At 37.6% G+C, this 12,094-nt stretch overlaps 1 protein-coding gene across 3 annotated transcripts in view; it reads left to right on the forward strand.

The window, feature by feature from the left end:
- TPST1 (tyrosylprotein sulfotransferase 1) overlaps window positions 1-12,094 on the forward strand; it is a 166,492-nt gene that overhangs the window by 26,225 nt on the left and 128,173 nt on the right. For all 3 annotated transcript variants that reach the window (XM_049639192.1, XM_049639190.1, XM_049639191.1), the window contains exon 2: window positions 10,648-11,593. In XM_049639192.1, the coding sequence (XP_049495149.1) occupies window positions 10,749-11,593 (845 nt within the window). In that variant the 5' untranslated portion in view covers window positions 10,648-10,748. The remainder of the gene's footprint in view (window positions 1-10,647; window positions 11,594-12,094) is intronic.

Raw genomic sequence — 12,094 nt, forward strand, 5'->3', positions numbered from 1 at the left:
AGTAAAGGAGTTGCCTTCATTTTCGTCCTTATGGAAGTTCTAATGTTAAGAGGTGCCTTCTCAATTACTTTGAATAACAAAACTATTAATTTGTGATAATATATTGGCCTGACCTCTGTCAATGCTATTTTTGATGCCAATAGAGATTTCTTGACAAAATCAGTAGAAAAAGAAATTTAACACAGATTTAGTGTTGGATGTCTTAAGCCTTTTCAAGACTATTTTGGAAAACAGTAGTAGGCTGTGAGCAGAGGAATGATGTATTCTAACTAAATTTGAAAAAGATCCCTCTCGCTGTTGAGTTGTGAATAGTCTGTAGGGGGCAGGAGTAGAGGTAAGGATACCTTTCTGTATTTCTGGTAAGAAATGCTGGTGGTGCTAGTGAAATGTTGAGAAGTGGTCAGATTGTGACTGTATTTTGAAGATAGAGCCAATATAATTTTTTTCTGATTTGGGTGTAGGATATGAGGAAATTAATCAAATATTAATTAAATATTTTAAAATCAAGCATATCCCACACTCCTATTCCACACACTTTGACCTAGCAATTCTTCTTTTAAAAAATTAGTCTAAGAAAATAATTACATGTGCAAAGAAGTTTGTTTAATTTTTTTTTTAACGTTTATTTATTTTTGAGACAGAGAGAGACAGAGCATGAACGGGGGAGGGTCAGAGAGAGGGAGACACAGAATCTGAAACAGGCTCCAGGCTCTGAGCTGTCAGCACAGAGCCCAGTGCGGGGCTTGAACTCACGGACCGTGAGATCATGACCTGAACCGAAGTCGGCCGCCCAACCGACTGAGCCACCCAGGCGCCCCAAGAAGTTTGTTTATACAAGAATATTATCACAGATAACTATAGAGAACTGGCCAAATAATTGTTGGTAGCTCTGTAAGCAGAAAGAGTTCGGGGCCCCCAGAAAAAAACATAACGTTTGTGACATAAGAGAGGTCATTTTAAGCCCCTAGCCATCTTCCCCACCCCTCACCCCCAAGGTCTGTGCCCTACTTGCCCAAGCACACTTTCCTGGACTTTCTTGGAGAACTTTCTCAGAACTTTCTTGAAGGTTAGAATTACAAAGAAATACAAAAACCTCATTAGTTAAAGATTTTAAAGGAACAAATGGAATGCAAAAACTAACAGTCTCTACTAGGCCAGGAAATAGCCTAACCATTTCAGAGACAATAAATCAGTAGTAAAAACTTACAGTGCTGTTTCTTAAGTAAGCAAAGTCCTGCGTTTTTTTCCTGAGATAAGGAGCCCAAAACCCCATCTAGTTTATACAGGCTCTCAGAGCATATCCAAAGCCCCTCCTCTGACAATTCCCTCTGCTTCATTATGTTAAAATCTCCATCCTAGGAGGAGTATGAGGTTCATTAAATGTAACATAGGATGCATGTATAGAACTGTTTTCTAAGTACCTGTATGCAGTCTTATTCCTGCCTTTACATTTGATGACAGAACTTCCTTTTCTGAATATTCATCCTATCCCTAAATAAAAGGAACTCTCTGGGGCGCCTGGGTGGCTCACTCCGTTAAACGTCCAACAATTGGTTTCGGTCATGATCTCACAGTTCATGGGTTTGAGCCCCACATTGGACCCTGCACTGACAGTGTGGAGTCAGCTTGGGATTCTCTCTCTCCCTCTCCCTGCTCTTGTGCAGGCACACTGTCTCTCTCTCAGAATAAATAAATAAACTTAAAAAAAAATAAAAACAAAAAAAAGGAACCCACTCACCCCTGCTCAGGGATTCACTACTTTGGAAGTTATGCTCCCTGATCTCTTTATTTGCTGCAAATAGTTTCCTTTGTGTGATAACTCTGTACCTGGTCTCTACCTGTAACTTACCAGAGAGCAAACCCACATTGGTTTAGTTCTAGATCCTTTCAGTAAAGTTATTAGGCAGCCATTAAAGTGACTTACAAGTATGTTTCTGGACATGGAAACATGTTAACATATTTCTGGGTTTTGTCTTGTTAGGTATTTTACTGAGAATTTGGGGTATTTTAATGGGAAGTTTTACTTCCCATTGGTTGCTGCTATAGTAACTTGGAGCTCTGTCATGTTACCTTTTGGTTGGTGAATATTTTGTATCTGATATGTGCTTAGAGAAGATTTCAGAGAGGTAGTTATCTTGTTTTTATACAATTGAATTTTAAATTGTTGCACAAGTTATTTTTGAAAGAAGTTGACTCATTTGTTACATATTGAATTCTGACATGTATCAGAGGTTAAGTTAAATGTAATTTAAAATGCATGTAGTACAGGGGCACCTGGGTGGCTCAGTTGGTTGAGCGTCCGACTTCAGCTCAGGTCACGATCTTGCGGTCCGTGAGTTCGAGCCCTGCGTCAGGCTTCCGATTCTGTGTCTCCCTCTCTCTCTGCCCCTCCCCCATTCATGCTCTGTCTCTCTCTGTCTCAAAAATAAATAAATGTTAAAAAAAAAAAATTAAAATGCATGTAGTACTAAATTTTACCAAAAAGCTTTGCCATTTTAGAGTGATTTCTTAGCGATTACTGCTCTTCTCTCATTAAACATGCATTACACACCTACCACCGTACAAACAAATGGAATGTGCTAGAGGAATCATTCCTGTATAATTATCTAAAGTGAAACCAACCGTTATTAGAGTTAATTGCATCCCTAAGAGCACTTCTCTTTGCTTCACTAAGTAAGTTTTGTTTGCTTTGTTCAGATTTAAATGAATTTTTATTTCATCTCAGTGTTCATAAAATGGAAAACATGAAACAATTTTCCTAATATCATTTCTTTGCTCTTCTCAGTAAAACCCATTATTTATTTAATGTATTCCTATTACCACTGAATTTATCACCAGTAAACAATTCTTGATCAGAAACATTAACTAGAAGATTTAGAATAAAAAATTCTCCTGTTTTTGGTGTTTGATCTTTCTTTGGTGTTCATCTTTCTTCCCCATTCCCCATTTTTCTTCTCAAATTTCTCTTAAAATTTTTTTTGTTTTAAAAATTTTAATGTTATTTATTTTTGAGAGAGAGACACAGAGTGTGAACTATGGAGGGGCAGAAAGAAAGGGAGACAGAATCTGAAGCAGGCTCCAGGCTCCGAGCTGTCAGCACACAGCCCAGTGTGGGGCTTGAACTCATAAACTGCAAGTTCATGACTTTAGCTAAAATCAGAGGCTTAACTGACTGAGCCACCCAGGCACTCCAGTTTTTTTTTGTTGTTGTTGTTGTTGTTTGTTTTTGTTTTAAAGATTATTGTACAGTAAAATAGATTTTTTCTTTTGATGCATAGTTCTGTGAATTTTAATACATATATTTATTCATGTAACAACTACAGCAGTCAGGAGACAGAATAGTTCTGTCATCTCAGAAAACTCTATATCCCTTTAAAGTTAACAGTTTTCTGGCATCCAGTGATCTATAGTTTTGCCTTTTGAGACTATTTTATAAATAGGAATATTTTTTGAGATTGGCTTCTTTCATTCAGCATGCATAATACCTTTGGGATTCACCCAAGTTGTGTGTATCAAGAGGTTGTTCCTTTTTGTTGCTGAGTAGTATCCCAGCAATGGATGTACCATGGTTTATCTAGATTTACACATTGAAGGACATTGGGTTAGTTTTCAGTTTTTGGTGATTGTGAACAGGGCTACTATAGACATTCACATGCAGGTTTTATGTGAACATAGATTTCACTTCTGTAGGATAAATCTCAGTAGTACAATTATTGGGTTGTAGGGTAAGTATGTTTACATTATTGGAATTCACAGAACACCTTTTCAGATGTATCATTGTGTATTCCCAGAAATGTATGAGTTCAGTTGCTCCTCATCTTTATTAGCACTCGATATTGCCAAGTATTTTTTTTTTTTATTTTAGCCAGTCTATTAAGTGTATAGTGTTTTTTTTTTAAACCACAGTATTATTGAGATATAATCCACATAACCAAAAAATTCTCCACAGTCTAGGTTTAGAACATTTTCATCACCCCAAAAAGAAACTACATAGTAGTCACTTTCATCTTCCCTCTCCCCTCAGCCCCAGGCAACTACTAATTTTTCTGTCTACAGATTTGCCTGTTTTGGACATTTCATATAAATGGAATCATATATGATCTTTTATGAGCTGCTTTAATCAATTAGAATAATGTTTTCAAGCTTTGTCTCCATTGAATTCTGTATCAGTACTTCACACCTTTTATGGCTGGATAATACTCCATTGTATGGATATACCATATTTTGTTTATCCATTTATCAGTTGGTAGACATTGGGGTTGCTACTTTTTAGCTATGAATAATGATGCTGTGAAAATCTGTGTACAAGTTTTTCTGTGAATACATTTTTAGTTCTCTTGGGCGGAATTGCTGGATCATATGCTAGCTAGTTCCACATTTGCCCTTTTGAGGACCTGCCAAACTTTTCTAAAGTGGCTACACCATTTTACAGTCCCACCCACCAGCAGTATATGAGTATTCCAATTTTTCCACATTTTCATCAACACTTGTGATCTGTTTTTGATTGTAGCCATCTAATGGGTATTAAATGCTATCCCATTGTGGTTTTGATTTGCATTTTCCTAAAGAGATGATATTGAACATCTTCTCAAGTGCACATTGACCATTTATATATCTTCTTTGGAGAAATGTCTATACAGATTTTTTGCCCACTTTTTATTGGGTTATCTTTTTCAAAAAAAATTTTAATTTTAAATTTACATCCAAGTTAGCATATAGTGCAATAATGATTTCAGGAGTAGATTCCAGTGATTCATCCCCTATGTATAATACCCAGTGCTCATCCCAGCAAGTTTCTTCCTTAATGCCCCTTACCTATTTTAGCCCATCCCCCCTTTACACAGCCCCTCCAGCAACCCTCAGTTTATTCTCTATATTTAAGAGTCTCTAATGTTTTGTCTCCCTCCGTGTTTTTACATTATTTTTGCTTCCCTTCCCTTATGTTCATCTGTTTTGTATCTTAAATTACACACGAATGAAGTCATATATTTGTCTTTTTCTGACTGACTTATTTTGCTTAGCATAATACCCTCTAGTTCTACCCACGTTGTTGCAAATAGCAAGATTTCATTCTTTTTGATTGCCGAGTAATACTCCATTGTGTGTGTGTCTGTGTGTGCACATCTTCTTTATTCATTCATCTGTCGATGGACATTTGGACTCTTCCCCTCCTTTGGCTCTTGTCGATAGCACTGCTATAAACATTGGGGTGCATGTTTCGAAAGAGCACACCTGTATCCCTTGGATATGTACCTAGTAGTGTAATTGCTGGGTCATAGGGTAGGCCTATTTTTAATTTTTTGAGGAACCTCCACACTGTTTTCCAGAGCGGCTGCACCAGTTTGCATTCCCATCAGCAGTGCAAAAGAGATCGTCTTTCTCCGCATCCTCGCCAACATCTGTTGTTGCCTGAGTTGTTAATTTTAGCCATTCTGACTGGTGTGAGGTGGTATTCATTGTGGTTTTAGTTTGTATTTCCTTGATGATGAGTTTTGTTATTTATCTTTATTGTTGAATTGTAACAGTTCTTTATATATTCTGGATAGAAGTCCTTTATTAGATACGTGATTTGTATATATTTTCTCTCATTTTTTGATTTGTCTTTCACCTTCAGAATGGTGTTCTTTGAAGCACAAATGTTTTTAGTTGTGATGAAGTCTCTTTTATCTGTTTTTAATATGTCTCTTATGCTTTTGGTCTTGTATCTAAGAAACTATGGCCACAAAGATTTACACCTGTTTTCTTCTCAGTTTTATAGTTTTAGCTCTTACATTTAGGTCTCCAGTTCATTTTGAGTAAATATTTGTGAACAGGTGTTTAACTTCATTCTTTCACATGTGGGTGTCCAGTTTTCCCAGCACCATTTGTTGAAAAGGTTGCTCTTTCCTCACATCAAAGGATGCTCAACATCATGCATCGTCAGAGAATTGCAAATCAAAATTATAATGAGATATTACCTCACACCTGTCAGAATGGCTAAAATTAAAAAAAAAAAACCAAGAAAAAATAAGTGTTGATGAGCATGTGGACAAAAAGGAACACTTGTGCACTATTGGTGGGAATGCAAACTGGTACAGCCACTCTAGAAAACAGTATGGAGTTTCCTCAAAAAGTTAAACATAGAACTACCCTACAACCTAGTAATTGCACTACTGGGTATCTAACCCCAAACTACAAAAACACTAATTCAAAGGAATACATTCACCCCATGTTTATAGCAGCATTATTTCCTCTAGCCAAGATATGGAGGCAGCACAGTGTTCATAGATAAATGAATGGATAAAGAAGCAGGAGATACACACACATATGCACACATACACGTATATATATATATATATATATATATATATATATATGTACACACACACACATATATATATATATATATACACATACACCTCACACATACACATACAATGGAAAATTATTCAGCCATAAAAAATAATGAAATCTTGACATTTGCAACAATGTGGGTGGAGCTAGAAAGGATAATGCTAAGTGAAATAGTCAGAGAAAGACAAATACTGTATGATTTCACCCATATGTGGAATTTAAGAAACAAACAAAGGAAAAAACTGAGAAACCAAGAAACGGGTTCTTTTTAAAAATTTTTTTAATGTTTTTTATTTTTTCTTAGAGAGAGTGGGGAAGGGGCAGAGAGAGAGAGGGAGACACAGAATTCGAAGCAGGCTCCAGGCTCCGAGCTGTCAGCACAGAGCCTGACGCGGGGCTCGAACTCATGAACTGTGAGATCATGACCTGAGCCGAAGTCGGACACTTTACCGACTGAAACACCCAGGCGCCCCAAGAAACAGATTCTTAACTGTAGAGAACAAACTGATGGTTACCGGAGGGGCTGTGGGTAGGGGATAAGGTGAAATAGATGAAGGGGATTAAAGAGTGTACTTATCATGATGAGCACTGAGTAATGTGTAGAAGTGTTGGATCACTATATTGCACTCCTAATGCTCATATAACACCTTTTGTTAACTGTACTGGAATAAAAATAAAAAATGTAATTAAATAAAAAGAAAGAAAAGAAAAATCAATTGACCATAAATGTAAAGGTGTATTACTGGATTTGTGATTCTGTTCCATTCATCTGTATGCTTGTTTTTATGCCAGCACTACATTGTCTTCATTATTGTAGTTTTATAGTTAAGTTTTGAGGTTGGGAATTGTGCATATTCTAGCATTATTCTTTTTCAAGATGGTTTTGGCTAGGGTGAGAGTGTATAAATCTGAATAGGATTAAGTAACTCCCTGCTTAAAAATCTTTAAATCAGTCACATCTGATTGCATCTATCATAAAATTTCATATCGCTAAACTGATCCACCAGATTTAATCTGACCCCTACCCATCTTTCCAGTTTCATCATTGACCTGTTTTTCTTGCTCACTGCTTTACCTAGCTCCTTAAAAGCTTTAAAATGCCTTTCCATTGCAAGGCTTTTGTATATCCATTTGCTTTTGCTTAGAATGCTCTTGTTTTCACTTTACCTAATTCCTACTCACTGTTCAGATCTCTACCTAAATATCATTTTTAAAATGTTGTTTTTCTTTTTCATTCCATTTTCTGTGTTACTTTCTTTTCTCTCCATTGTTTTCTTCCTACCTGCCCCCTTTTAAACTGAATATTGGTATAACATCTTAAGTGTGTCTTCTATATCATGGATTCTGTTTTTTGCATAGATATTTCAATGCTATGTTGCCACCAATGTTCCTTTTTTTTTTTTTTTCTTTATTTTAAAGTAGGCTCCATGCTGTGCATGGAGCCCAATGCAGGGCTTGAACTCACGACCTTGAGATCAAGAGCTAAGCTGAGATCAAGAGTCAGATACTTAACCTACTGAGCCACCTAGGCGCCCCACTACCAGTGTCCTTAATTAATGCTTTTTTTTTTTTTTTTTTTTTTTTTTGCAGTCTTTTCGTATTAAGCTGATCTTTTAATCTCAACCTGTTCTCACTTTGTGGTTCTTTGTTGCAGCTTTATAATGAAGTACTGTGCCTGGTACAGTAATATATGTTCAAATATGTGACTAAAGGAATGAATACATGAGTAAACAAAAACCAGATCTTGGTGTAACCTACTGAGACTATCAAAATATTTTTCTACAGAAGTATTCCTTTAAAACCCAAAAAACATAAAGCCCGGCTATGTTGAGGTATAACTTATGTACCCTAAGACTTATCCATTGTAAGAGTGTAATTCAGTGATTTTTAGTAGATTTTATAAGGTTGTGCAAGTCTCACAACAGTCCAGTCTTAGAACATTTCCATTACTGCAAAAAGTCCCGTTATGCCTATTTGTCATTAAATTCCTGCTTCCACCTCCTGCTTTCTGTCTCTATAAATTTGCCTTTTATGGACATTTCATATAAATGTATGCTGATGTAGTTGCTCAGATACACACACACACACACACACACACGCACGTAAAATTATTTGCATTTTTAAGCATGGCTTTCTAGGGGTTGCCTTCCTGTCAGCACAGTTCATTGGACAGTGGTTGTGCTCTGATATCTTAAGCCAGTGCGACTTTTCGTCTGCCAGTGGATCTGCATATGGGTAGAGGAGCACATTCAAAGTTGAGGCCATTTTCAAATCTGCACTGGTGTTTAAGGACTCACAATTCCTTTTGTGTCTCCTCTGCCTCCATGCACCTGTGAGCTGGCGTTGAGTTTGCCAATCATGATTACAAACTGAGACTACTGGAGCTGTTCATCCTCCTTGCTCACCTGCCACCTGGAACATCACTTACACTGACAGCACAGCTGACAGTGTGTGTTATTCACCACTCCAAAATGAGTGACTCCCTTTGATCCTGGGAGCAAAGCCATAGTCATCATAGTTTCCCTGCCTTGCCCTGCTCTGCAGAACCTCTGTCCTGCTAAGTGAGTGGATGGTGGGGTGGGAATAGTCTTAGGCAAGAATGTCATAGACTTTCATTGTTCTTCCTCGACATTTAGCAGTTTTTCAAACATAGATGCTGCTTAGGTTGTTGTATTCCTTTGTTGATTTCCAGAGGACTGATGGGGTTTCTGTCAGCTTCATCTTGCTTAGTTTTGGGGGAGAATTGCCTACCTTCTCACTAGTCCATAGCTAGACATCCTGCCTCTCAGGAGGTATTCTTTTTTTAGCATAGCTAGTCCTTTCCCCAGGTGTACTTACTATTAGGAGACATATAAGGAAGGGAGAATTTTTAAGGAATTAGCTCATGTTATTGAAGTGCTGGCATTTCTAAAATCCACAGAGCAGTCTGGCCGGTAAGACTTGATGTTAGCTTTGAGTCCAAATTCTGCAGGGCAGCAAGCTGGAAATTCAGGTACAGTTTCTGTGTTACTGTCTTGAAGAGAATACCTTTTTCTTCAGAAAACCTGTCTCTTCTAAGGATTTCAGTTGTTGGATGAGGCCCACTCATATTATGAAGGGTAATCTGCTTTAATCAGAGTCTGTTGATTTCATCGTTAATCATATCTAACAAAAACCTTCACAGCAACATCTAGACCAAACTAGTATTTGGTGTTTGACCAAACACTGGGCACCATAATGGCTTAGTTGACATATAAAATTAACCATCACATTTGCCCTCTGAGGATTCAGGGCACATTTTTTTAGTCTAGGTGTAGTCTGATTGCTGTCTGCTTTGCTCCAGCTAAACTAGTATTTCCATACTATGTGTATTTTACATATACATAGTATATATATTTTACATAGTATATATGTTTTACATACATGCCCTTGCTTCTACACATCCACACCTTGGTCATAGTGTATCTTCAGCTTAGAATACTCTGTGTATCTAAACCTTCTCTGTTCTTCTGAAGGCTAGATCACAAACACACACGTAATTGTCTTTTCACAGTACACACCAGTTCTCCTGAACTACTTTTTGCCTAAATATGCTGTGTTCTGTCATGCCATTGTGCTTTTGCACACAAGTTCCTACTGCTTAGAGTACTCTCCCTCTTATTTTCTATAAGGCTTTTATAGATTCCTCTGGTGGACTTATGTGCTCCTTTTCATTATACTCTTGTTGTTTATATCTACTAAGGTACTGATTGCATTTTGTTGTCATTGTTTACATATCTTTCTGTCCATGAGACTTTGTTTCCTGAGAGCAAGGGTCAGTGCACTGCTGTCGTTTTCAAAGCTTATCCTCAGCCACACCCAAGTATCTGGCCTGTAGTATCTAAATAAATAATTTGTGGAATGAATAAACTAAATCTACGTTAAAGATTTGGAAGTTGTATATTTCTTCTGTAATTTCTCTTTAGGGTAGAATGTGGAGATAATGACTTCTTGGGGATGAAGCAAATCTGAATACTAGAGATGAGCCTTGGGTTAGACCTCAAACATACTTGGTCATATTAAATATTTGCATAACCCACTGATAGAAATAGTTTTATTTATTTTTCCATTCTGTGGAAGGTACAAAGCTTCAGAATTGTCACATTAAGAAATGCTGTTTCTGATTAGAAATGATTTATTTTTGCTTGCACTTGTGTATACTTGTGTTCTAAGAATATCACAGTATGTAAGACAGCTTTAGCTTCTTTCTAGCCAGAATGTAATGGTGATCACTGATGACTAATTTGTGAACAGTTTTAATGTGATGATAAAATAGCTTTTTCCTTTTCTCACTAGATGTTGATCATCTTTCTGAAGTAGAATCTCCATGGCCTGAACATTTTCTGAAAATTATTTTGAGCAGAATATCTATTTAATAACAAGATAACTACATCAAGATGGTTGGAAAACTGAAGCAGAACTTACTATTGGCATGTCTGGTTATTAGTTCTGTGACTGTGTTTTACTTGGGCCAACACGCCATGGAATGTCATCACCGAATAGAAGAACGTAGCCAGCCCCTCAAATTGGAGAGCACAAAGACCACTGTGAGAACTGGCCTGGACATCAAAGTGAATAAAACCTTTGCCTATCACAAAGATATGCCTTTGATATTTATTGGAGGTGTGCCTCGGAGTGGAACCACACTCATGAGGGCCATGCTAGATGCACACCCTGATATTCGCTGTGGAGAGGAAACCAGAGTCATTCCCCGAATCCTGGCCTTGAAGCAGATGTGGTCACGGTCAAGTAAAGAGAAAATACGCTTGGATGAGGCTGGTGTTACTGATGAAGTGCTGGATTCTGCCATGCAAGCCTTCTTACTAGAAATTATTGTTAAGCATGGGGAACCAGCCCCTTATTTATGTAATAAAGATCCTTTTGCCCTGAAATCCTTAACTTACCTTGCTAGGTTATTCCCTAATGCCAAATTTCTCCTCATGGTCCGAGATGGCCGGGCATCAGTACATTCAATGATTTCTCGGAAAGTTACTATAGCTGGGTTTGACCTGAATAGCTATAGAGACTGTTTGACCAAGTGGAATCGTGCCATAGAGACCATGTATAATCAATGTATGGAAGTTGGCTATAAAAAATGCATGTTAGTTCACTATGAACAACTTGTCTTACATCCTGAACGGTGGATGAGAACGCTCTTAAAGTTCCTTCATATTCCATGGAACTACTCAGTATTACATCATGAAGAGATGATTGGGAAAGCTGGGGGAGTATCTCTGTCAAAGTGAGTAGAAGTTGTTTTTTGGTTTTTTTGGCCCTGTGTTCAGGTAGTAAAGGTGTGTGTGTGTGTGTGTGTGTGTGTGTGTGTGTGTCTGTCTGTCTGTGTGTGTGTGTCTGTGTGTGTCTGTGTGTGTGTGTAAACTACAGAACGTGTTTCTGGAACAGATATAACTTCATCAGTGAGTTTTTTAAAAGATTTTTTTAATGTTTATTTATTCTTGAGAGAGTGAGAGAGCGTGAGTGGGGGAGGGGCAGAGAGAGAGAGAAGAAGACACAGGATCTGAAGCAGGCTCCAGGCTCTGAGCTGTCATCACAGAGCCTGACATGGGGCTCAGACCCACAAACTCCGAGATCATGACCTGAGCTTAAGTGGGACACCTAACCTACTGAGCCACCCAGGTGTCCCTTTCAATGAGTTGTTTTAAAAATTCATTATAGGCCCTTTCATTTATTTAATTCATTTGTATTTTTATGAATTGTGGTTCTTATTTATTTGATAGAAGCC

The sequence above is a fragment of the Panthera uncia genome, chromosome E3 (assembly GCF_023721935.1).
Source record: "Panthera uncia isolate 11264 chromosome E3, Puncia_PCG_1.0, whole genome shotgun sequence".
Lineage (NCBI taxonomy): Eukaryota > Metazoa > Chordata > Mammalia > Carnivora > Felidae > Panthera > Panthera uncia.